Source organism: Chelonoidis abingdonii, chromosome 4 (genome assembly GCF_003597395.2).
Source record: "Chelonoidis abingdonii isolate Lonesome George chromosome 4, CheloAbing_2.0, whole genome shotgun sequence".
Lineage (NCBI taxonomy): Eukaryota > Metazoa > Chordata > Testudines > Testudinidae > Chelonoidis > Chelonoidis abingdonii.
Genome location: NC_133772.1, coordinates 149,811,448 through 149,837,173, shown reverse-complemented (window position 1 = coordinate 149,837,173; position 25,726 = coordinate 149,811,448). Strand labels below are relative to the sequence as shown.

The 25,726-nt window shown below is 48.3% G+C and overlaps 1 protein-coding gene across 1 annotated transcript; it reads right to left on the bottom strand.

Moving 5' to 3' along the window:
- Nucleotides 1-1,298: 1,298 nt before the first annotated feature.
- Nucleotides 1,299-24,305, bottom strand: LOC116825930 (potassium channel, subfamily K, member 16-like). Its single transcript, XM_032782343.1, is given in 6 exon segments — nucleotides 1,299-1,455; nucleotides 1,457-1,581; nucleotides 7,795-7,963; nucleotides 10,337-10,503; nucleotides 14,312-14,432; nucleotides 24,111-24,305. Coding segments are annotated over 6 exon segments (927 nt in total). The 3' UTR covers nucleotides 1,299-1,305.
- Between the last annotated feature and the right edge of the window lie 1,421 nt (nucleotides 24,306-25,726).

Sequence of the window (25,726 nt, the reverse complement as noted above, 5' to 3'; positions counted from 1 at the left end):
CGGCATAGCCCTGGGGTTCATCGGAACACGCAAGCCCCTCTACCGCAACATGGTAACACTCCTCAGAAGGGACTTGCTCCGTTTCTAGTCTGAATGTGTCTAGCTTCAAATTTAAGCCATTGGATCTTGTTATACCTTTGTCTGCTAGATTGAAGAGCCCTCTGTTATCAAATTCCTGTGCCCCGTATCAATACTTATGGACTGTGATCACCATCCCTTAACAATTCTCTGTGTTAAGCTAAGCCAATAGACTCAAGGAGCTCAATCATTAAAGAATTGGAAGATAGGCCTTCTAATCAGTCTGGTGGCTCTTCTCAATGAGGGCAGGTTAGGGAGTCCAGACTCCACCAAGCCAGTGTTTTCACTGTTTGCTTGCAGGCTTAAGAAGACAGGGCCACATCCTATAGACTCAGATCAAATTTGGCAGGTTCTCCTGGCAGCAGAAGGGGCAGAAATGCCAATTTTTTGAAATTGAAGTTTAGGTTCTGCAGAACCTAAACAAGTCAGGTAGGCCCATGTATACATCCAGCATGCCTGGTGCTTGACAACACCTCCATTTCAAACAGCAGCGTTTCCTCATGAAAAGCCGCCCACTTCCTTTTACAGCAAGAAACTGAATCAAATCAGTGGTGATGTACTCGGTAAGCCAGAATTGCGAAGCCTTCCTAAATCAAAGGACCGGGAGGAACTGCACGCAGCTTTGTGTGAGACAGGTAAAATAACCCATTTTCAAACAGCACCAATACCTTTTCTAATCCTGCTCATATAATGTTCTCTTACCCCAGTGATTTGCTCCTTATGTGACTTTTGATCTTGTCACTCATTTTTTAAAGCCAGCCAGCTGCTTATGGCATTTTGGTTCATACCTGGAAGCCACTGAAATCAAGTCATTTGTGATCTTTATCCAAAGGCACTACATCAGCTAGCAGTGATTCAAAGAAACCAGAGAATGTTTGACACTTGGGACAGGCAGAATTTTGCAAACAGTGTGTTGGGGGAGGGAACCATGATGTAAATCATGTCATCATGGGTCTGCTGCAGATAAAACAGCTAGGAGAGCAATTCGACCACCACTGTTACCCTTGGTTTGTATCACTTTTGAGCTAGAATGTAGGGAAAGTCACATCTTCGTGTGGGACGTGAGAGAAATGATATTTCCACAGGACTTTCTCCTTTCGGTCTAGTTCTTAAAATACTGGACCAGTGTAATCTGCAATAAACAACTCTGATCCCAGTGGGTTATTATGGTATGTTGTTATAAGGAAAAAATAGTTTCCACTTGTTTTGCATCTCCAAGATGTGCTGCTAGAGACACTGTCTTCTGTGCATCTCCTCCAGAACCCAGTAATGATGGTTCTTCTGCAGCAGTAAATCCAGCGGGCTGATATCTTTTCCGGTTTTCCTCATTGTCTTTACCTGCCTTTCCCCTTTGGTGAAGATCCTGGGCAATTTTTTTTTCAGTGTCTTCCAATAACGTTGTCAATAAATTAAACAGAAGAGCAATCCAGGCCAGGCCAAAGATAATCCAAATGGCCACCAAAGATCGGTAATAGGAAGGATAATTCCCGTCAGGCTGTTTACCTGAATACAAGGAGAAAAAATAGAGGAGAATCAATTAAGAAATTGAATTCAATTTGCCTGAGTACAATTGGTTGAGCTAGTGTGTTGGTCAGAATATTCCATGTTGAATACTTTGAAAAGGACACTAACATGTAGTGTGTTGCTTCATCTTTCCAAAGGGAATGCAACTATGCTACATTTTCCACTGGAGAAATGCTTTATTCAGTTGGAGTGTGGGAGCTAACACAGGCAAACTCAATAATTTGTAGTGATATACAATGATGTAACCATATTATATTAGTATTAAGCTGCTCCAGGATATGTTTTAGTAGCAAGCACAAGGACAGAGTACCATGGAGGAGTGTAGCTGAAATGTACCATGTCTACCAACTTATACCATCTTCATAGACTTACCTAGCAAAGGGTGATTGTGACCTAATAAATAGCTGTCACAAATAGCAGATGACCTTGCATGTATAGGCGAAACCTACAGTTCATATGTTACTTCCTACAGGCTGCAGGGCCTACTCCATTAAAAAAGAATGAAATGCATTGAAAGCAACTGAAAGCAATTGATGAAAACTCTCTGCCACGTACCAAAAACTGAAGGCACAACTTTCTGCATTTGAAACCCACTGGACTGATGTGTATTTCATGCAGTCAAAACCTTTTAACATCAATGGGAGTTCTCCACCTGCTGAGTTGGCTACTCAGACATAAGCAATCCTCCAACAAGGGAAGCTTTGTTCCCACTCTGTTTAGTCACATGTAGCCTTAATAGTACAATGCAGCCAGGACGGCTCACTGAAATGTAAACTTCTGCTTGGCTAACGCATAAGGTCGAAACATCAGCATGGAATCTTCAGAATAACAGGCCTTGACGCTAAGTGTAACTGCACTGTGTGCAGTTTACATTGTGTGAATCCAAATCCTTGGCACACAAAACTCTGCTGTTTTGCTACATTTCTGTAGCAAAATTAAAGGGGGTGGATTTGGGTCGGGGTTTGGGTATCTGTGACACTCTGCACTCCATATTCACCATAGTGATATGATTATTATGTAACTAGGCTGCATTTTGTATAAGATATGTCATGTGAAGTGTCTATAGGAAAGTTATGGTTTGCTAAATATGATTATCCTATTTGTATGAATGTATCATTTTTGTGTCTGGAGTTATCAATATTGACTATGTATTTGTATTTCCAATGTGCTTGAACCTGGGTAACCTACACAAAGTTTTACATACAGACTGCCAGCACACTGTGAATGGCCTATTCAAGTTGAATGGCCCATCAACAAAGACAATGGGGAAAGCTCATCTTGCCTGATGAACTGTCCTGGGGACGCTTCAGTCAGCCTATGGATAATAGCTACCATGACTCACCAAAGTCTGCAAGGGCATTTGACTAGATCACCTGATACTGAACTCTATTTTGGTACCTGTATTTTTCCACAAACTGAACTGGGAACTTGGCTTGGAATAAAGGGGTTCCCACCATATGGAAGAAGCTATAAAAGGGGGATGTGACATCACCAATTTGCTTCACTTTCTACACAAGAGAACACTTGGAAACACCTGAGGAAAAAGACTGAACTGGGGGAAGTGCTAGTCCCAGGCAGGAAAGAAGGAAGTCTGTCTGTGTATGAGGACTGTGGACTGTTTATACTATCTAACAGGGTTAGATACTGCTTAATTCAAATCCTATCTAGTATATTAAAACTTAGATTGAGTTTTTGTTTATTTACTAGGTAATCTACTTTGAATTGGGGGGAGGGATAGCTCAGTGGTTTGAGCATTGGCCTGCTAAACGCAGGGTTGTGAGTTTAATCCTTAAGGGGGCCATTTAAGGATCAGGGCAAAAAATTGGCCCTGCTAGTAAAGGCAGGGGACTAGACTCAATGACCTTTCAAGGTCCCTTCCAGTTCTAGGAGATTGGTATATCTCCTATTATTATCTGTTTGCTATCACTTAAAATCTATCTTTCTGTAGTTAATCAATCTGTTTCATATTTTACCTAAAACAGTGTGGTTTGAGTGACGTGCTCGGGGAGAAAGCTCAGCTCAGGAGTGACAGTTGGTGCACATCCACTTTACTTTGTAGAAGTGGCAAACTGGGTAATAAATCCATACTGGTCAGGCTTCTGACCAGGGCAGGACGGTACAGCTCCAGGGACCTAGGCTTGGGAGCTGGGGGTATTTTGGCTGAAGCCTCTCTCTTGTTGGTTCATGAATGGCTCTGGGAGCATTCATTCAATCTAGCTGGCTGTGGGGCTCCACATGCTGTTGTGCTGAGTGATGGCAGTGCCTGGAGGGGTTTGCTGCTCGTCACTAGTCTGGCATTGTGAGAGAGAGCCCAGGCTGGAGGGTTCAGAAGGCAAAATGGTACCCCAGTTCCAGGTTGCACCCTGGAGGCTTTGCAGCTTGTCACAATGTCAAAATGTGAGAGGGAACCCAGATTGGTAAGACAGATGGTTCAGCAGTACCCTACTTCCAGGTTGCACCCTGGGAGGCCCGTCGCAGTATCTATTTATCTGTTCTCTGGGACAAATATGGCCTGCAGACTCGTGACAAAGGAAGCAGGAGAAACGGGCAAAAGTCTGCCTTTCTGTTCTTGTCCCAGGTCCTAAGTAGCTTTTCAGTTATGGCCCTGATGTCCTCCTGAAAACGTTGTTTAGAAGGGAAGTGTAGCTCTGAGTCTTGGGATTTACATTGAGGATCATTTTTCATGGATAATCCCATGTGAATGGAATGAAGAGAGTAAGAGTAGCCCCTGGAGTGGAGGCCTGTATGGGTGTGGAGGAGCCCTTACCATTATAAAACTGGGGAAGGGCAGGATGAAGGGAACCTGGGCAGGATTCTGCATCAGCTGGAAGCCATAGAGCTCTGTGTGGGTTTCTTCTGTCCAAGCCCACAGAGATTTTGTAGACGGGAGAGGAATGGGCCAGGGAGGTATATTCATGGGGTCACAGATCTAACAGCCATTTCCCTTGCTTTCTGGATGTAGAGAAGTTGGCATAGGAGCTGTAAGAGCAGCTGTAAGGCTGGGAAGACTCTCTCTTTCCTCGGTGGGTCCAGTAACTCAGGCTACGAGCCAGGGACAGGACTTGGGTTGTGGACTATATTAACAAAACAAACTGTCATCACTGCTCCAAGGCCGGTGTGTAGCTCAAGAGGTATGAAATCTCCCTATGTGGCAAGCCAGCATAAGACCTATGTTCCACTTTATTTCTCATCATTTGGCTTAGGTGGTGCTTTGGCCTAACTGTGGCCCTCTGCATAGGGGGAATTCTATATAGGTGAAACTTCCAGGGGAAGATTTTAAATGAACAACTGTGATGCAAGCTCATGCACTAGGCAACTTATTTATGGCCTATCTCCCCTCACAGAGAAGGCATTATCTTGCGGCTGTGAAATAACAGTTGCATAATCCTTTTTACCCAGTAAGATTGCTGCATGCAAATGAGCTCAAGCAAATTATTTTCTAATTGGCTATTTCACATCTGGCCATGTACAGAGGTGCGAATCCGTTCATTGTCTAAAAATACCGCCAAGCACACTATCATCAGGACAGCCCGTTCTTGTTTCATGGGGGAAGGCACTGTCATATGAAGAAGGTATCCGATGCTAGACTGACCATAATTTTGCTACTGTTGTTTAGCACCAGTGTAAAAGATTTCAACAGCAGCTGGCTAGCCCAGCCTACAAAGGTGAAAATCCAGGGCCATGAATTAAGCACGATTACTGTTATTTAATGTGTTTACAAAGAAGCACATCAACAGAGGAGGAAAATGCTGTTCAGATGTTGTTAGGGTTGCCAACTTTCTAACTGCACAAAATCAAATACCCCTGCCAGGCCCCTTCTCCGAGCTCTCACCCCCACTCACTGCATCCTCCCTCCCTCCATTGCTCGCTCTCCCTCACCCTCACTCACTTTCACCGGGCTGGGGCTGGTGCAGGGGGTTGGGGTGGGGGAGGGCAAGGGCATGAGGGCTCCAGCTGGGGATGCTGGCTCTGGGTGGGGCCAGAAATGAGGGGTTCAGGGTGTGGGAAAGGGCTCCAGGCTGGGGCAGGAGGTTGGAGTGCGGGGGGGGGGGGGTGCGTGAGGGCTCTGGCTGAGGGTGTGGGCTCTGGAGCGGAGCCAGAGATGAGGGGTTTGAAATGCAGGAGGCAGCTCAGGGGTGGGAGGGTATTGGGTACAGGCTCTGGGAGGGAGTTTGGGTGTGGGAGGGGCTCAGGACTGGGTCACAGATTTGGGGTGTGGGAGGGGTGCAGGGTGTGGGGTCCCAGTGGCACTAACTGCAGCTCCCAGAAAGCGGCTGCCAGGTCCCTGCAGCCCCTAGGTGCGTGGGCAGCCAGGGAGGCTCCGTGCGCTGCCCTCACACCTATAGGCACTGCCCCCACAGCTCCCATTTGTTGCAGTTCCCAACCAATGGAAGCTGTGGAGCCTGCACTCAAGGCGGGGGCAGTGCATGGAGCTTCCCTGCGCCTAGGGGCTGCAGAGACCTGGAGGCTGCTTCTGGGAGCTGCGCAGGGCCAGGGGAGCTAGGGAGCCTGCCTTAGCCCTGGGCCCCTGCTGTGCTGCCGACTGGACTTTTAACAGCCCGGTCAACGGGGCCAAATAGAGCCATCAGGGTCCATTTTCCACCGGGCTTTCTGGTCAAAAACCAAATGCCTGCAACCCTAGATGTTGTTCTTCAGGCTGTAATTTGCTCCAGGTATTTTAAAGTACCCATTTAATTTGGACCAGGGGCAGATGTCACAGCTAGTTCTGTTGCTGTCTGTATGTCTTAGCCCTTTATCTTGTGAGATGCAGAATATTCTCAACCTTACACGGACTTTGATGTTCCAATCAGAATTCTCTCTCTCTCCCTCTCCCTCTCTTTTGGGGAACGGGGGGAAATTAAAGGCTTGTGAAAGAAGCTGGATTGTCAGCCCCAGAGACAGGAGTTTATTTGCTCACAAAAGAGGTAGAATATAGGCAATGTCAGTGCAAGTTTCCCCACACCATTCTGCCAACACACCTTAGCCCTGACCTGGTGGGAGTCCTCACAATGGGTGAGAAGGAAAGAGAGTCACTCTCCATGCCCTTCCATTCTTGGCCTCTCTGCTGAACTTAAGCATGCCGGCAGAAGTGGTCTTTTTGTGCTGTGAATGACCTGTCCACTGAAAACTGGAGTGAGACCTCCAAACTCACTGTACTTCTAGTACCAATGCAAATGCTGTTTCCTTGTCATTTCTCTGTAGAGAGGAAATTCTGGTTGCCAGCGTGTTACCAGGCCAGGCACTGTGGAGGAATCTGTTCACTTTGACAAAATACCAATATTTGATCATTTTTCTGACTCTGGAGTTGTTTTGTGTGGAGTCTCTCTAGGGGTTCATTCCAAAAGCAAATGGAGAGAGACTATTTTGGTGAGAAATACCTGAAGGTGTTTGTAGAATGATTTTGCCTAGCTAAGCTGTGTTTGATAGGGTTTAATTTCAGGAGAACTTTTGAACTCCCACATGTGTGATGTCCAGGAGAGTCTAATAATGCATAGGGGATCACAGGAGTTAATTTCTATGCGGAATCATGTTAGTGGAGATATAGGTCTCCACCTCCAGGATAAGTTTTCTGCTCGCTCTTCATCAAAGAATGAAGCTGTGAAGAACGTTGCTTAAAAATTAGGTATTTTAAAACAAGCCCTGATTATTTCTTCACTGAATAAATAAAAACACAAGAGTCAGATACACCTGTAAGATTTTGTAGTTGGGACACTTCCGAGTCTCCTTTCTGGCTCCCCAACTTCCTGCCCCCCAAACCATTGCATCTTTTTTTCTACGTATAAAGGACCACGTTTCATAGTGTCTAGGCATTTGGGTACCCTGAGCTGTTCTGGGCTGCCCCCAGGAAACTGGTCATTCCTCTGAGAATTACAAAAGCTAGAACTGGGAAAGACCATTGAATGCAGCATTGCTTCCTAGTGCATGTTTGTTTGTGCTTTGCCCTGGATAGTTCAGTGGTTTGAGCATTGGCCTGCTAAACCCAGGGTTGTGAGTTCAATCCTTGAGGGGGGCCACTTAGAAAATTGGGGTAAAAAATCTGTGTGGGGATTGGTCCTACTTTGAGCAGGGGGTTGGACTAGATGATCTTCTGAGGTCCCTTCCAACCCTGATATTCTATGATTACTGTCCTTTGGTCACTACAGTGGTAATTCTACCACCTTTTAATTCAGAGAGAAGTACTATTCTCCTTACCTACTACGTAATCTCCAAAGCCAATAGTGCTCAGGGTGATAAATGCAAAATAAAATCCTTCACTGTAGGACCAGCCCTCCACCACCTGGAAGACAACTGACGGCAGACACAGGAACACTAGAATGCCCATCACCAGGAAGAAGAGAAGGGTCAGAAACTTGATCTTCTTCTGAAAAATAAACCAACAGCAATTGCAGTCCACTTGGACACATGAGGAAATCCTACACAACATGAGTATTTTGGAGGCATAGCTGGACAGGAACTCCTCCCAGGCCTGCAGAAGTTAAAGGTTGACACAGCCACACAAAAAGGACTATATTTCCCATGAGGCACCATGCCCTCATTCCTTGGTGAGGAGAGGTCACCTACTATAGCCATCCAGTTGCCACGATGCATCATGGGAGATGAAGTCCTGCCCCAGAGATGAATGAGAGCATGAAACACTTGAACTACAACTCCCCTGAGGCACCTTGCTGATATTTCGGAATCAAAATGTTTGTTTTCAGCCAAAATATTTCAGATTTAGTTGGATTCTGGGAGTTCAGTTGTTTGACCAAAAAAATTTAAATTTTCCATGGAAAATTTCCAGCCAGCCCAAATAACTGTCACTAAGGCCCAGACCCTGGACTGTGTGGCGCTGGCTTTCCATTGGGGGAGCACCCAGAGGCTGTGGGAATTTCTGGTGGTAGAAAGACAGCACAGCAGCTCCTGCACCATCCCTTTCCCTTTCAGTCAAGAATGGGTGGCCTGGCTGGGGCAAGGGTTTGGTATATACTAACATTTCTCTTTTATTTTTGTAGGTATGAAATTTACAAGTAGAAATTGGGTTAAAGGAAAGGAAACTGGACAACGGTGGTACTCATGCTGGAGAGGGCTGGGTGAGCTGTATACACCCCAGATCCCTTGTTGGTGCAATCCTTCCATTCCATGCCTATGGAATTTTGGCAGGCCTAGGGAGGGAGGTTTACCTGTTTGAAGGATGAAAGGAAATGGCTTTAGCACTGTTACCACTTTTTCTGGGAGAACTCAGGTTACTCAGCATCCTCAGAAGAATAACGCGCACCACCTCAAATGCAGCGGGCAGAGCATTAGGAGCTACTAGAGACTCTGGGTATGTCTACACTGCAGCTGGGATTGAGCCTCCTTGTGGTAGCGGAGCCTGCACTAACATGCTGAAATCACTGGGTGGGCACTGCTGCCCTGACAGAAGTTCAGGCTGGCCACCTGAGCTCTAACTCAGGGGGTAGAGCAGGCTTGAGCCCGGGCGGCTAGCCTGAGCCTCCACTGGGGCCACAACCTCCATGGAGCTCTTTTTAGTGCACTAGTGTGAGCCCTGCTTGCATGAGCTTGTCTACCTGGGAGAGTGGGGGAAGCCTTGTGCCCGGCTGCAATATAGACATATCCTCTGGGGCACAATCAGCCTTGAGAGCCCTTGCCTCCAACTCCAAGAGACCCACCACCATCTTTCAACACATTGACTAGAATGGCCCTCTTCTGGTGGGCTGTTTGTTCTTTGTCTCTGACGCCGTGGAGCGTTGGAGAGTGGCCAGCTGGCTCTTGGTGTGACAGCAGGCAGTTTAGGCCATTAAGATACAGGAGGTAGCTTGTATCTTGGAACAAGCCATGCACCTTGCATCACCCAAGATATTCTGCTAAAATGTCTCATATTTTTGTAGGTGTGTGTAGTGGGGTGGTCACCTGCTCTGGTCAGGAAGGGTTTAAAAACAACCCTGGGAAAGGGCTGCCCTGGGGAGCAAATCAGGAGCGGATTTGAGGCGGCCACTCAGGGCTGGGCTGGGCCAGTATGAGAAGGGCTCAGGGAGGAGCTGGGAGAGTCTAACTCCAGCTTTGGAGTGGGTAGGACCTAGGTGCCTGGGAGCACAGGGTACCTGAAGCAGAGCCGAGCAGGGCAAGAGGAGCTGGGGGGCTCCAGCCTGGCAACTCCCCAGTCCGAGGCCTTGGTAAACGCCCAAGCAGGTCCTGGGGCTACAGAGGTGCAGCCTGAGAATAGGCAGAGGCAGCTGGTCCGACCCCCTTGCCAATGATGAGTGGCCCGTACAGACTGCAGTTTGCCCCAGTGAGAGGGGGCTAGCTAATGACATGCAGTAGCCACTGAAGCAAGGTGGGCTTAGAGGGTTGGGGGTTCCCCTGGGAGGGGAGACCCTGACTGTGGGGGGTGCTGTGGTGGGCAGAAGCCCAAGGTAAGGGGCACTGGGGTCCAGGAGGGACATGGGCCTGAGGCAGGATAGACACTGGCCAGCAGGAGGTGCTCCGAGTGCTGGAAAGAGCTAATTCCCAGACTGACCAGCAGGAGGCGCTGTGCCAGTGAGTCAGAAACCTCACTACAGTGTGGAAGAGATTTTGCATATATGTCTCTTTCCCCACAACTTTGTCTCATCTCTTCAGAGTATAAAATCTTGCTCTCTCCATATGCATTTGTACAACACCTAACACCTTTTGGGTGCATAAGTAACAGAGATCTATCTGGAAGAAAACCCAAAGCCAGCATACAAAGAATCGTTGAGAGAATGAAACTGATTACCTTTTTCATTCCCCTCTCATACAGACATCTCCCAAGCCTTTCACACAGCAGAGAAAGCATCTTACTGACCCGGTGCAGGAAAACGATAGTCAAAGGGATTCCAAATGAAGCAAAAAAGACACAGAAGATCTGGCCAGCAACCGTTTTAGGACACTGGGTGCCATAGCCTATTGAAAGACAAAAAGGCAACAGGGAGCATTCCAGTGAGGCTTCCCCTTACAGCTTGGGCTTCTAATCAGGTTGCACATACAGACACATTCACACATGTCCCCATAGGTGCCGACTTCCCCTTCTTCCCATGGGTGCTTGACCTCGCACCCACTCCACCCCTTCCATTAAGCCCCGCCCCTTCACCCCTCATTCCAACCCCTTCCCCAAAGTCCCCATTCCAACTCCTTCCCCCAGGTCTCCACCCTGGACCCACCTCTACCCTGCCTCCTCCCCTGAACACGCCACTTTCCCGCTCCTCTCCCCCACTCCCGGAGCATGCTAATACCGCCAAACAGCTGTTTGGCAGCGTCCCAGCGGGAAACACTGAGAGGTAGGCAGAGGAGCGGGAACGCGACGTGCTCAGTGGGAGAGGGGAGCTTGGCTGCTGGTGGGTGCAGAGCACCCACTAATTTTTCCCCGTGGGTGCTCCGGGCCCAGAGCACCCACGGAGTCAGCGCCTATGCATGTTACACTTCTTGCATTCATGCCAACACAGCTTTAGCGCATCACAAGCATTCCTAGTGCTCCGTAGTCAGACTCACGCTCTTTCCAATGAAAGCAGTGAGACTGATTAAATGACACATTCTGCATATTTTTAGGGTTCAGAAAGTGCTGTGTTTGGCTCCAGCCTGGCCTTCATTTGAACTACATTATAATCTGAAAGCAATGTACAAAAACACATTATCCACAGTTACAAGTATGCAAGTAGATACAACATGGAAGGAAAGAAAGAAATAAACCAGAAGTTAGGAGAGCTGGAAGATGTCAAGGCTGGAGTTTGAGCTGTTTGCTGCTCAAGGATCAGATAAGCCACATTCCTGAATCTTAACTCCCATCTAATGTCTTGTCCCTCAGGGATCAGCATGCCGCACTGCACTAAGAAACCCACTGACAGCTTTGGAACATGTGGAGTTGGCATCACACATGGAAAAATCCTGTGCCTTTTCTTAATTTAGTGACTCTAAAATTTGCAATCCCAGAACTCCCCTTTTATTTTAATGGCTCTGGGAATCCCAACTCTTTAACAGTTGTACATAATATAGTATCACCTTCTAACAATGCCCTTCATCCCAAGGGATTGTAAACATGCCATGTATAGGTGTCACTTCACCCACCACTGAAATGCAGCCGCCTCTTATATCCAATTGAAAACACAGAGATCAATTACATAGGCAGAAAGTGGAATTTGGCCAGGACTCCAGGACTAATATTCCTCTGCAAAAGAACCTTAATGGTTATAAATGGCCAGGACTTCAACCTTAAATTTCATTAGAAAGATGGGATATTCCAACATCACAGACCTCTTCCCACCCCTGGCTTAGTGTAAGGCTGACAGACCCTCGTCTTTGGCAGGCAGGATTGAACCTGGGGCTTCTGGAGCTTAGTGCATGAGTCTCCACCACATGAGCTAAAAGTCAACTAATTCTTAGCTAAGGCTGTAGAGCAGACTCATTTTATCTCTCTTTTTAAGTGGTCTCGATGCCCATAGATGGGCCAGAACACTACACCCACGTGGTGTGTGGCTTACAATAGCACCATACTAAAGAAGTGGCTGAGGTACGCAGCAGAGGGAAGCATGCCACCTATTGAATGTATAGCCCCACATTTTGTAGCACAGTGGGTTTTCCCTGGGGGAAGGGGGCAGGGGCTGACCGTGCTCAGCTTGTGAGATGTGATGAACCATAGCCTGGAATGAAATGGGCTGCTGGGAATAAACACACACTATTTAATAAAGACAAGCGAGCAACACCCAGGATCGAACATATTCCTGGTGTTCCACTGACATCACCAAGAATGCAGCAACATTCTGATGGTGAAGAATGGACAAACATATCCATGCTTAAAACCCAGCTAACTTGGATCAACTGAACGATGGCCTGAGCAGCTTAGTTAAACTGGTATAATCCCTCTAATGTAGACACAGTTATATCAGCATGAGGGTATGTCTACACTAGAAATGCTTCAGCAGTGCAGGGCCGTAAAGGAAGAGGAATAAGCTCTGCAGGTGAAAGTCATTGTTATGCCAGTATAAGTGCATCCACACACGGGTTTGTACTGCTATAACTACATCCGTTTAAAAAAAAAAAAACCACACACCTTCCTGACATGGTTATACCACTACGAAATCCGTGGGTAGACCAGGCCTTTAAAGATAAAGAATTTATTTACACCAGAGTTGAATTTGCCATCAGGTGTTTTTAAAGGGGAGCAACACCTGAAAAATGAGACAATGGCTGCATAATTTACTGTAGCGTGTCCCCTCCCCCATAGCCATTCAGCTGCTGCAAGATGTGTGTTATATAGGGATAGTCCCAAGCTTTGTTCGTGTCCTTAGTGTGCCTGTGTCCCTGAGAAGTGGCTCTATCCCAACCTGAGTTAATCGCGGCCTGATTATACAATGGTCCTATTTAGGGGAGAAAGAAAATAAGACAGTGCCCTAGTTCATTGGCGTTTAGGCCGTGGGAGCTTACTCTACCTCTGCCTGCGTTACCGGATGGTAGTTGCATTCGCCATTTGGATGAGACAGAGCTATTTGTCTTCATCTCACTGCGCTTTTGGCCTCTCTCATCCAAATCAAACACCTTCCTAATAAAGATGTAAATATTGGTTAAAAAAGTTAACCAGTTAAACGATTAAAATTATATCAGTTAATCGTTAACTGAGGTCACTCCAGCCACCTGGCACAGCTGGGGCTGGGGTCACTCTAGCCACCCAGCACGGTTGGGGCTGGGGTCCCTCCGGCCAGCCCGGTGCAGCCAGGGCTGGGACACCTCCAGCCAGGTTAACGGTTAAAGCTTGGTTAATGGTAAGCCTAATGCTTACCTGGTTAACTGTTTACATCCCTACTTCCTAGTTAAGCACTGAGCAGGCCTCTCTCTCTAGCTGTCTATGATATCCTGGGTCATGAAATGGTTTTACCAGGTTGGCGGAGACCTCTTTAGGCCACACACGACTTTGGACGCTCTTTGGTTTTTGCCTCCAAGTCCAGTAGCCTCAATTTCTGTTAGCCTTAAGGACAGCACTGTGCTTGAATTGGCCATGACGGTATTCACTTTGTGCCTCCCCCATCTTTTCTCCTGGCAGCAGTGAAAACTGTGTGTATGCTGGTGCAGTATGTTCTATTCTAATGGCCTTCTACAGCCCAGCTGCATTCAGTTGTTTCCTATCATTCTTTGTTGCCTTATAGCTGCCTTGGAAAAGATTTACAGTTTGTTTAACCTAGGAATGAAAACCAGGGAAAGTCAAGTCCATCTTCCACCCATGACTGGCGGCTGAGCCAAGGTTTTGACCGATGATTCTATGGCTAGAAAGGAACAGACAGAGAGGGAAGAGGAGGTTGAGAAGTAAAAGGCCGTTGTCACATTACCAACTAAAATAATACTGTGAATGATGAATCGTGCAGCTGTAAAGCCTCAAGGCAAAGTCAGTTGCTGCTTCTCATCCTGGCCCATGAAAAATGGTAAATTCATAGACATGGATCCCAAGGCCATGATAATCTATCGTGATCATCTGCCTCTATAGCACAGGCCAGAGATCTTCCCCCCAAATAAGCCCTAGAGCAGAGCTTTTAGAAAAACATCCAGTTTTGATCTTAAAATTGTCACTGATGGAGAATCCACCGCCACCCTGGGTAAATTGATTCAACAGTTAATTACTCTCACTTAAAAACGTATGCTTTCTTTCCAGACTGAATTTGTCTGAAGCACAGTCATTTAGGGCGATAATAACTATATTTGGCAGAGGGGAAAAAAGCACCAGACCTACCTATTGTGGATACCATTGCGCCCACAAAGAAGAAGGAGTTACTCAAATCCCAGTTGCTGACCTCAGTCTGTGATTCATTTCCTACTGGATATATTCCTCTCTGCACTGCGGCAGTCAGGTTCTGCGAGCGAAACCAAAGTTTGATATGAACACCTCCCCATTCTCATGGGCCATTGTGATAAAACAGAGGAATCATCCCGCTACAGCCCCTTTCCTGTGAGTATCCGTAGATCGTGTGCATCAGTATGCAAAGTTATAGGCAAACGCTGCCTATACTACTAGCACTCCTGCTTCCAAGAAGGCTACCTGCTCACCAGCAGGCAATCAGCATTTCAGATAGTGCCATGTGCTTACCTGATCATTTAGATGGGAGCTGGAATGGGCCCTATGAGAGATCACTTGGGTTTTTTAGAACTAAGTTTCTTCTTTGAGTGCTTGCTCATATCCATTCCAATTAGGTGTGCGCGTGCCACATGCACGCTCGTCGGAAGATTTTTACCCTAGCAACACTCGGTGGGTCGGCTGGGTCGCCCCCTGGAGTGGCGCCGCTATAGCGCCGGATATATACCCCTGCCGACATAATGGCCCTTCAGTTCCTTCTTACCGCCCATAATGGTTGTTGGAACTGTGGAGCGCGGCTTAGCTGATCTCCGCATGCCTACCTTCTCGTAGTTCTTTGCTCTTTACTGTGTTTATAGTTCGAGTTCTTGTAGTTATAGTTAGTGTTAGTTGTTGTGTATGTATATATAATTAGTGTATATAGTTGAAGGGGGGCATCGGGGATTAGCCCCTTTCCTCCACCTCAGTGCGGGCCCATGCCCAAGGCACCAGGATTCAAACCGTGCTCGGTGTGCCAGAAGCCGATGCCAGTAGGGGATCCCCACAACTCCTGCCTCAAGTGCCTAGGGTAATCCCATCTTGTTGACAAGTGTCGCATTTGCGAGTCATTTAAACCAAGGACGAAGAAGGAGCAGGACTTTCGACTGAAGCAGCTCCTCATGGAGTCGGCACTTAGTCCTGCAACATCAGTACCGAGCGCCCAACAGACTGCCTTGGTAAGGAGCACTCCTTCGGCACCGGATCACTCCGATACCGAGAAGTAGTCCCGGCACCGACCTCTACCGGCACTGACTCCTCGGCACCGCTCCCTTTCCCCGACTGGGAAACGACATAGTGCTCTGACTCCGGCCTCGCAGAAGGAGCACTCGTCTAAGACGATTCATCAAGCACCATCATCCGCTGTGGCACCATCGAATCTGGCACCGCAGATTGCAGCTCCACCTGGCATGGCACCGTCAATTCCGGTCCCACAAGGGCCGTTGAGTCCGGCGCCAGACAGCTCCCCAGCTCCGGCTGTGGTTGAGCTTGTTCTCCCTTCTACGCCGGAGACCTTCTCTATGGCAAGGGAGCTCATTGCTATCACGGGTCTCGCAGACGCTCTCGATCGCATCGTTTCCGCTCCCGGCGCCGCTCGCAGTCCCGGCACCGCTCTCCATCGCGGTACCGGTCGCACTAGCGGCGATGTTCAACATCTCGTTCACTGGAAGATACTCCCAGTACCGATCTGGCTCTCAGCACCGATCTCAGTACCATGTATCCCACAGTCGCTCCAGGCAAAGGGACTTGAGATCCCGGTCAACCTCTCGGCACCGGTACAGTAGAAGGTCCCGGCCTTGCTCGCGGTACCGCCATAGCTCCCGGTACCACTCCCCGGTACCGCCCCGGGATCGAGCGTCAAGAACAGTGGCACCCTCCCAGGGTCTCTCGGCACCACCATGGCCTTCGAGACAAACATCAGTATCGTCTCAGGCTGGCAGTGCATCCTACCATCAGGAGGGGGAATCTGATGTCCCCAGCCAATATCTGCAGGGACAAAGCCATGAACAAGGGCCTCATCACTGGTCCTTCTGGACACCATGGGTGTACCACCAGACCCAAGGTGCCCCATCAGTGGCTCAACACTTGACCCCGTCAGAACACCGGGTACCAGAGGCGACAGTGAGCCGCCCTCCCCCTACGGGCATGGACGAGGCTCCAATTCCCTCTGCAGTCACTGAGGTTCCACCTGATGCAGATGACACCCCTCAAGTGCATGACCCACCTCAGGACCCGTTGGTCCCGGGCCTCTCCTCCTCCTCCTCACCTGATGAGGTGGTAGCAGGAACATCCTCCTCAGGCCCTCCACCAATCGATCTCAGAGCCCATCAAGACCTTTTGTGGCGGGTGGCGCAGAATATGAACTTGCAGATGGAGGAGGTCACTGAAATAGAGGACCCAGTCGTGGACATCTTATTGGCTGATGCACCCACTAGAGTGGCTCTTTCGTTCATTACGTTCATCGCACATACAAGTCAATGCGAACACCATTGGCAATTCCCAGGCTTCAATTCCACCATTACAGCTAGGGAAGTAGAGAGAAATATATGTCCCCTCAAGGGTATGAATATTCTCTACACCCCCACCCCCTGCTCTCTGGTTGTCCAATCGGTGAATGAACGACGAAGAGCATCAACGGCCAGCAAGCATCCAGCTCCTAAGGCGAAGCACAAAGGCTAGATGCATTGACCTCCTAAGCCGCCAAAAATATACTCCGGCTGGGTGCCTTAACTTAGTGTGGCACACCATACAAGCCCTCCTAAGTCAGTATAACTTAATACGTTGGTGTCCAAGTGGGAAGTTTGCGTGAGCTTCTTCCCCAGCAGTTCCCGTCCAGAGTTTCATGGCCCTTCTTTGAAGAGGGTAAAACGCTAGAAAGAACCATCTCTCCAGGCTTCTCTCTCGTATGCAGCAGATCTCAGCTGCCAGAAACTTTGGCATCCAGAGTGACCGATGAGGCGTATCTCTCTTGGCTCCAGGCTTCGGCCTCCCCCTGAATTGCCAACAGACCTCTCTCGCTCCTCCTCTTGAGGGCCCCCTCTTTCTCAGACAAAAACCGATCCCCAAGGTTGCAAAGTCTGAAAGACAACCGGGACTCATAATGCCTCTTCCCGCGTCATGGCACACGCCAGTGACCCAACGAATGTCCTTCCGGCCCAAGCCACATAACCGCCCTTACAACGAGTCTTAGCCGCATCAGGACGCTACCAAGTTAAGGCGGGCAGGTGGGAATTCAGCGGAGACGAGTCCTGGTCCTCAAGGAAACTCCAACAAAAAAAAGTTGCCAAGTTTGTTTTTCTGGCCCCTCCCTAAAAAACCAAAAACCCAACGGGGCCCCAAGCCAAAACTTTTGATGAGGACACCCGAGGACAGCCCACCAGTTATCCCTACCGGGATCCTTCTCCTCCTTTTTCAAACCACCTCTCCCATTTCCTCCCTGCCTTTGGTTCCAGCTTAACCTCAGATCATTGGGTCCTCCGCACGGGTCGGAAGCGCGATATCCACCTCCAGTTTGTTTCAACCCGCAATCACTCTCCCTACCTCCCTACTCGCCCTCTTCAGGGACCCCTCCTCACCGAGCAAGTCCTCTTACAAGAGGTCCAGGCCGCTCCTAAAACTGGAGCCATAGAGGAGGTGGCCAAGAAGACATGATGGGCAAGAGGTCCTAGTTCCGCGCTACTCTCCTCTAATCCCGACCAAGGCAAAGGGAGGTCTACATGCACTGATCCTATCGACCTGCGGAGAACTCAAACAAATATCCTGATAAACTGAAGTTTCGCATGGTATCCCTGGGGACATATCCATCCTTTGATCCGGGAGACTTGTAGGCGCCCTCGATATGAAGGAATCTTATCTTCAGAAACAAAAAAAAAAAAAAAAAAAAAAAAAAAAAAAAAAAAAAAAAAAAAAAAAAAAAAAAAAAAAAAAAAAAAAAAAAAAAAAAATCATTGCTATTTATCCACTCACACAGACGGTACCTCCGTTTTGTGGTCAACCACCGACACTTTCTGTTCCACAGTATCTTCCCTTTGGCCTTTCTACCAGCTCAAAGGGTCTTCACACAAATGCCTGGCTGTCGTAGCCGCCTCCCTCACAGCGTCCGTTGCGTACACGGTCTACCCGTATCTCGACGATTGGCCTTATTTGAGGGCACTTTCCAGTCACAAGTATCGCAGACACTGTGCATCATCAGAGAACTCTTCAGGAAGCCTATGGCCTGCATGATCCACACCAGAAGAGCCGTACTCTGATACCCACACAGAGACTCACCGCCTTCATCAGAGCTGTTCTGGAACTCCAATCCTGGCCAGACGCCCTGCCGTCCGCCAGTCGCGTTTCAAACGATGGCTTCGATAATATCCGAAGTTTCTTCAATCCTTTCCGACAAACGTCGGTGTGCACTGCCTCAGCCTAGTAGCGTTCAATGGCCTCCTGCACCTCGTGGACAACGTACGCGCAGGCTACGTCTCCGTCCCTTGCCAAACCTGGCTTGCTTCACATATTACTGTCCACTACAGTAGACAGTCCGATTCGGTGCTCACTATGCCCAGGAAGGTTCTCGACTCCTTCACTTGGTGGTTAGACCCCTCTCTGGTTTGCGCAGGGATACCATTCCACCCCCCGCAATCCTCGGTGGGCCCTAACCACAGACGCGTCATCTCTGGGTTGGGGTGCCCACCTCGGGAGCCTTCACACTCAAGGCCTCTGGTTGCCCCAAGAGCTGGCCCTGCACATCAACGTGAGGGAGCTGAGAGCAGTCCATCTAGCATGCCAGATGTTTCGGGACCATCTACAAGGTCATTGTGTATCAGTGTTCACGGACAACACAACGGCCATGTTTTACATAAACAAGCAGGGTGGAGCACGCTCCTCCCTCCTTTGTCAAGAAGCCATTCGCGCCTGGGACTTTTGCATAGCCCACTCTATCGATTTGGTAGCGTCTTTTCTCCCAGGAATCCAGAACACTCTGGCAGATCACCTCAGCAGGTCCTTCCTGTCTCATGAGTGATCGATACGCCTGGATGTTATCCATTCTGTTTTCTGGAGGTGGGGCTTTCCCCACATAGACCTCTTTGCCTCTCGAGAGAACAGGAAATGCCAGGTGTTCTGCTCCTTCCAGGGACGCTCCCCGGGCTCCCTCTCAGACGCATTCCTGATCCCATGGAAGAGGCATCTACTTTATGCCTTCCCACTGTTTCCGCTCGTCCATAGAGTCCTACTCAAGCTCCGCAGGGACAGAGCCCACCTGATCCTCATTGCTCCAGCATGGCCGAGGCAGCATTGGTACACCCTGTTGTTCGACCTCTCAGTGGCAGACCCGATCCCCCTGCCACTCTGGCCGGACCTCATAACACAAGACTTCGGCAGGCTTCACCATCTGGACCTGCAATCCCTTTATCTCACGGCATGGCTGTTGTATGGTTGAGCCAGTCTGAGTTGCGTTGCTCTGCCTCGGTACAACAGGTGCTTTTGGGCAGTAGGAAGCCTTCCACGAGGATGACATATCTCTCCAAGTGGAAGCGTTTCTCCTACTGGTGCGCTCAGAGTAACTTAGTCCCCGGACAGGTATCTTTCCCCACTGTCCTGGATTACCTATGGTCTCTGAAAGCGCAGGGCCTGGCGGTCTCTTCTATAAAGGTGCATTTGGCAGCTATTTCCGCCTTCCATCCGGAGGAAAGTGGCAGTTCAATCTTTTCTCACCCCAATGTTTCCAGGTTCCTTAAGAAATTGGAGCGGTTGTACCCTCAAGTCAGATGCCTGACTCCTACCTGGGATCTAAGCCTGGTGCTAGCCAAGCTTATGGGTGCCCCTTTTGAGCCTCTGGCCACCTGCTCGCTGCTGTACCTCTCCTGGAAGACAGCCTTCCTTGTCGCTATCACCTCAGCAAGACGCGTGTCCGAGCTTCGGGCTTTGACAGCGGATCCCCCGTATACGATATTCCACAAGGACAAGGTACAGCTGCGACTGCACCCCTCTTTCCTCCCTAAGGTAGTGTCTGCCTTTCATGTCAATCAAGACATCTTTCTCCCAGTCTTTTCTGAAGCCGCACTCATCGCGTCGGGAACAACAACTACATACCTTGGATGTCCGCAGGGCTCTCGTCTTTTATATCGAGAGGACCAGACCCTTCCAACGTTCGCCTCAGCTCTTTGTAGTGATGGCAGACCGGATGAAAGGCATGCCAGTCTCTTCCCAAAGAATTTCATCTTGGGTGACATCCTGCATCTGAACATACTGTGAATTGGCTCACATTCTGGCTAGCCATCTCACCGCCCATTCTACTCGGGCGCAAGCCTCATCTGCTGCTTTCCTGGCCCATGTTCCCATGCAGGAAGTACGTTGCGCTGCTACCTGGTCATTGATTCACACCTTTGCCTCACATTACGCATTGATTCAGCAGTCCAGAGACGATGCAGCCTTTGGCTTAGCAGTTTTGCGTTCTGCAATATCTCACTCCGACCCCACCGCTAGGTAAGGCTTGGGAATCACCTAAATGGAATCGATATGAGCAAGCACTCGAAGACGAAAAGACAGTTACTCACCTTTGTAACTGTTGTTCTTCGAGATGTGTTGCTCAAATCCATTCCAAACCCGCCCTCCTTTCCCTCTGTCGGAGTAGTCAGCAAGAAGGAACTGAAGGGTCTTTGGGTCAGCAGGGGTATATATCCAGCGCCATAACGGCGCCACTTCAGGGGGCGCCCAGCTGACCCGCCGAGTGTTGCTAGGGTAAAAATCTTCCGACGAATGTGCACGTGGCATGCACACACCTCATTGGAATGGATATGAGCAACACATCTCAAAGAACAACAGTTACAAAGGTGAGTAACCGTCTTTTACCACCACTGACCTAGCGTTATAGTGTTTTATCCTAAATTATTTGCATCAGAAACGCAGACTCATGAAAAAGACTTATATAGGCTAAAGCAATTCAGCCTGCTGCATTTTTACATTACTGCCTTGTTATTTTTCATCCCTTGGTCTCTTTGACTGGTTCTTCCTCCTGTGTCCCATAACTGGGCCCTGGAAGTTTGGGAGATACGGTTCTCCATGGTGCACCTGTAAGGAACACTCCCCAACACCTGAATCATTCCTCGGCATTCTCCAACTTTATTTTAGGAGACTAAATGAAAAAAAAAATCGATGCCCTGCTAGCTATATATTTTCCCTCCCAAATTCTAACAGTTCAATACTCATTAGGGACTGTAGCTAGTCTGCCAAAAGAAATGGAGACAGCAATTGTTAAAACCATAGGGTGAAGCCAATTATGGTTCAAGGCGACCTGTACTTTGGAAACCTTGTTGACTTTCATGTTAGAAAAATAAAGCGAGGGAATTTATCACATGGGACTTCTGAACATGAGTTTTTTTCATGTGATCTTCCAGGTTTACATTGTACTGATTCTTTGTAAATAACTTGCCTGCAGACATACTCTATTTTGTGAAGATAAATTTGAACACTGTGAATCCTTTAAGTGTACAGCCAGGTTTTCAAACCCCAACCCTAGTCATTTCAAACGAAACAACATGTAATGAGAAATCCTCACTTTGGGCCTGTAAAATATGCTGGGCCTATACAAAACAACACAGGTAGATGAAAAATACTGACCCCAATTTTCTCATCCAGCTGAGCTGCTCCCAGTGCAGGACCAGAAATAAAGGTGGCTTTATGCTATGTTTGTGGATCCTTGATCATGGCCCCAACTTGTGGCCAATTCAACCCTTGGTGACAGAGCTTTGGAGCGGAGTCTGGAGCTAGAGCGCTGAGCAGCTCCAGAGCAGTGGAGCTGCAGGTTTTTGCCTGGAGCTGGAGTGGAGCTGGAGCAGAGCTCCAAAGCCCTGCTTGGCGAAACTTAGAGCAGCCTCAAAACTGCTCTACGTTATGCCTAGCTGCCAGTGGCCCAAAAAGGCAGTTCCAGAAATCCAGGATTGCCAGAGCAAACTCTCTGGTCTTGCTTCTCTCATCCAGCCACAATTCTATGCTAGGAAGTGCAGAGCTGTTCTGCTAGGCCTATATTATTTAGGGATTCCCACTGGGCACAAGAGAATCTGAAGGAGAACTAAGCCAGGTTTATGGCTGCTGTGCACCACCAGAATGAAGTAAAACCATTGCATCATCAGGGAGACTCAGGGCCACTCTGTTAAATTCTATGCACTGTTCTACCCAAGCAGTCCCACTGAACTCAGTTATGTGTGGATGTGGATGTGAGAGCAGAGTATGGAAATTGCATCTCTTGCTCATTCAGAAATACTTAGGAAGGAAAAGGTTCTCCTAGTCATATAGTAACAACATTAATATATTTTATTCTTAGGACAGCCATACAAACAGAAAGCCAGTAGCCTCTATATTCATGCAAATCAATATACACCACTCTTCAAATGTGTTGTGGCAATCCCTTACCCTACAAAGTAACAGAAAGGCTCAATTTAATTCCTACCTTGACATACATGAGCTTACATCAGGGATACATTTGGCTCTGTATGAGATCCACTTAGAAAAATTTTATTTTAAGGCAAAGGGCCAGATTCTGCTTTTTTACTCCCATGTAAATCCAGAGGAACACCATTGACTTAGGTGAAACATATCTAGATGGACAGTGGAGTAATTACAATCAGAGACTAGAACAAAATGTGTCATACTATCTTGTTATTAATTGTTCTCCATGTCCGCCGAAGATAGGACAAGAAGGAATGGGATTAATCTGCAGCGAGGGAGTTTTAGGTTAGGTATTAGGGAAAACTTTCTAGCTGTAAGGATGGTTAAGTACTGGAATTGGCTTCCCATGGAGGCTGTGTAATCCCTGTCATTGGAGGGTTTTTTTGAAGAACAGGTTGGACAAACCCCTGTCAGGAATGGGCTAAGAGATTTAGTTGGTCTTGCCTCAGCACAGAGGGATAGCTTAGATGGCCTTTTGAGTCCCGAAAAGCTCCCGCCCTATATTTCGATGGTTCTGTGAATATCCCCCCACCCACCAAACACACACATGATACTTTCAAAGATGAGTTTTCTGACACCTTCAGTCTTTCTCTGTTCTAATGCTAAGTGATGTGTGTATTTTAAGATAAAGCTTTAAACAAAAGCTGCCTCCAGCTCATCCTGCCCTTAGCAACCTGAGGAAGCAGGGCTGGACAACTTGCACTGCATCTGATTTGGTACAGACACAAGCCTAGATACATTCCAAAGATGAGACTGCCCAGAGGCTAGACACAAGATGGAATAAACTGCACCAGAATGATCTCATACCATGGCTTCACTCCCCTGTCCCTGAGAGTCAGGAATAGCAGAGGTGGTTTTTATTTGTTTGTATTTGTCATCTTGTTTTTTAACTTTTAAGAAGTCACATTTTCTGGCTTTTCTTCCCAAGCCTGGAGGGCTAGAAACTTACATTTTTATTTCAAATGAAAGCTGAGATGCTCATGTAATCACCTGACTCCAGGAGCTGGGGCTTTAAGAAAAGCACCAAATGGCATGGGATTGATGATAAAATTGTGTGAGTTGGTGATACAGTGTGGTGCTTTGTGAAAGGTTTTGGGGGGAGCAGCAGCAGAATTTAGGGGTCCGTGCTGGGGCTGCAAGCCCAGCTTTTTGTGCATGGCAGCATGCCTGGGGGTGCGTGGGAACAGGCCCATGTAAGAATGGGGTCAGAGAAGCCAGTGTTACGCAGATGCCCCAGTCCTTCTGGGGACTGGAGCAGCTGCTGCTTGGGCCAGCTGCCCAGCGTCTAGTCTGTCTACTCAGACTGTACATTGGACTTAGGATTCACCCATCAGTGGTTAAATGAAATCTCCCCAGTGGATGCACAAGAAAAGACATAACACTCGTTACCTGCATGTGGCACAGAAAACATCATGCAAGTGAAAACCGGGTTGGGTTGCACGTGAAGGCTAGAGAGGCCACCATCCCATGCTGCTGCAGCATCCCTTACCTTCACAAACTGCTCAACATCTGCCACAGTGAGGTGGGCGAAGTTCTGCAGGAATGCCTCCTTCATTTGGATTACTGCCCTTTTCTGTTCTAGCTCTGCGTTCTTCTCCAGAGCCCGGAATACGATCGCACCCAAGAGTAGGTAAATGGTGTAGCTGACCACCAGCAAACCGGTGTGGATTTTGTCACTGCACATGGTATTCTGCAGGCAAATGTGGAGGATGGGGAATGGTCTCTATTTGCACATAAATCTCTAATGTAAATTTCCCGTATACCAGCACCAGGGAGTACGGGCTCCGCTCAGCAGCTAGGGTTTCCCTGGGGATCACACACAGACACAGACAGCAAGCGGTTGATACCATTTAGGGGGAGAGAAAATCTCCAGCTCCCTTGGTTTAGTGCTTGTCTGCAGTCTGTGAAACTTTGCCTTGCTGAGTTCTCAGAAAGTGAGTCATAGAGCAGGAAGCAGACTGGCTGGATGCCACCTCCTTCTGCTGAAATGGTGCTGGGTTGGGGTGGGGAGCATGGAGAGGAAAGGGAGCAGGTGAAAACAATACCCACAATAATAGATCAACGCATTGCACTTCATGGTAATTGTCTTTGTTCTTATTGAGGCTTCAAGGTTCTCACTCCACGTACTTTGGTGAGCTGTTGATCAAAACACTGCAGCACGAGCACCCAGACCCTGTAGCCAAAATGAGATGCTTGGCAATGAGGAAGCCTGGATATAAACTGGACACTAGGAAGTTTAGACTTGAAATTAGATGAAGGTTTCTAACCATTAGAGGAGTGAAGTTCTCGGAATAGCCTTCCAAGGGGAGTAGTGGAAGCAAAAGACATATCTGGCTTTAAGACTAAGCTTGATAAGTTTATGGAGGGGATGGTATGATGGGATAGCCTAATTTTGACAATTAATTTGGCAATTGATCTTTGATTATCAGTAGGTAAGTAGGCCCACTGGTCTGTGATGGGATGTTAGATGGGATGGGATGTGAGTTACTACAGAGAATTCTTTCCTGGGAGCTGGCTCCTGAATCTTGCTCACATGCTCAGGGTTTAACTAATCGCCATATTTGAGGTTGGGAAGGAATTTTCCTTCAGGGCAGATTGGCAAAGGCCCTGGAGGTTTTTCGCCTTCCTCTGCAGCATAGGCACAAATCATTTGCTGGAGGATTCTCTGCAGCTTGACGTCTTCAAACCACAATTTGAGGACTTCAGTAACTCAGACACAGGTTAGGGGTTTGTTACAGGAGTGGATGGGTGAGATTCTGTGGCCTGCATTGTGCAGGAGGTCAGACTAGATGATCATAATGGTCCCTTCTGACCTTAAAGTCTATGAGCCTCTGTGGGACATGGTGTAACACTGGCTGTCAGGAAAAGCTCGTCCCAACTGTCTGAAGTCAGACAGAGCTCAAATCCCCTGCCAGGCAGTCACTTTGTAACAAGCTCACCTTCACTGGCTCCAAGCGGGGAAAAGAAGGTAGGGCCTTCATCCCCAGAAGGACACGGTTCTGCCACACAAGCTAAGCCAGGTATTCCTTTCAGTGGGAGCAGTCACCGGCTGTTTTTGTCTGTGGGCCAGCTGTTGGGGGGGACATGGAGTGCCCTTTGCCCGTG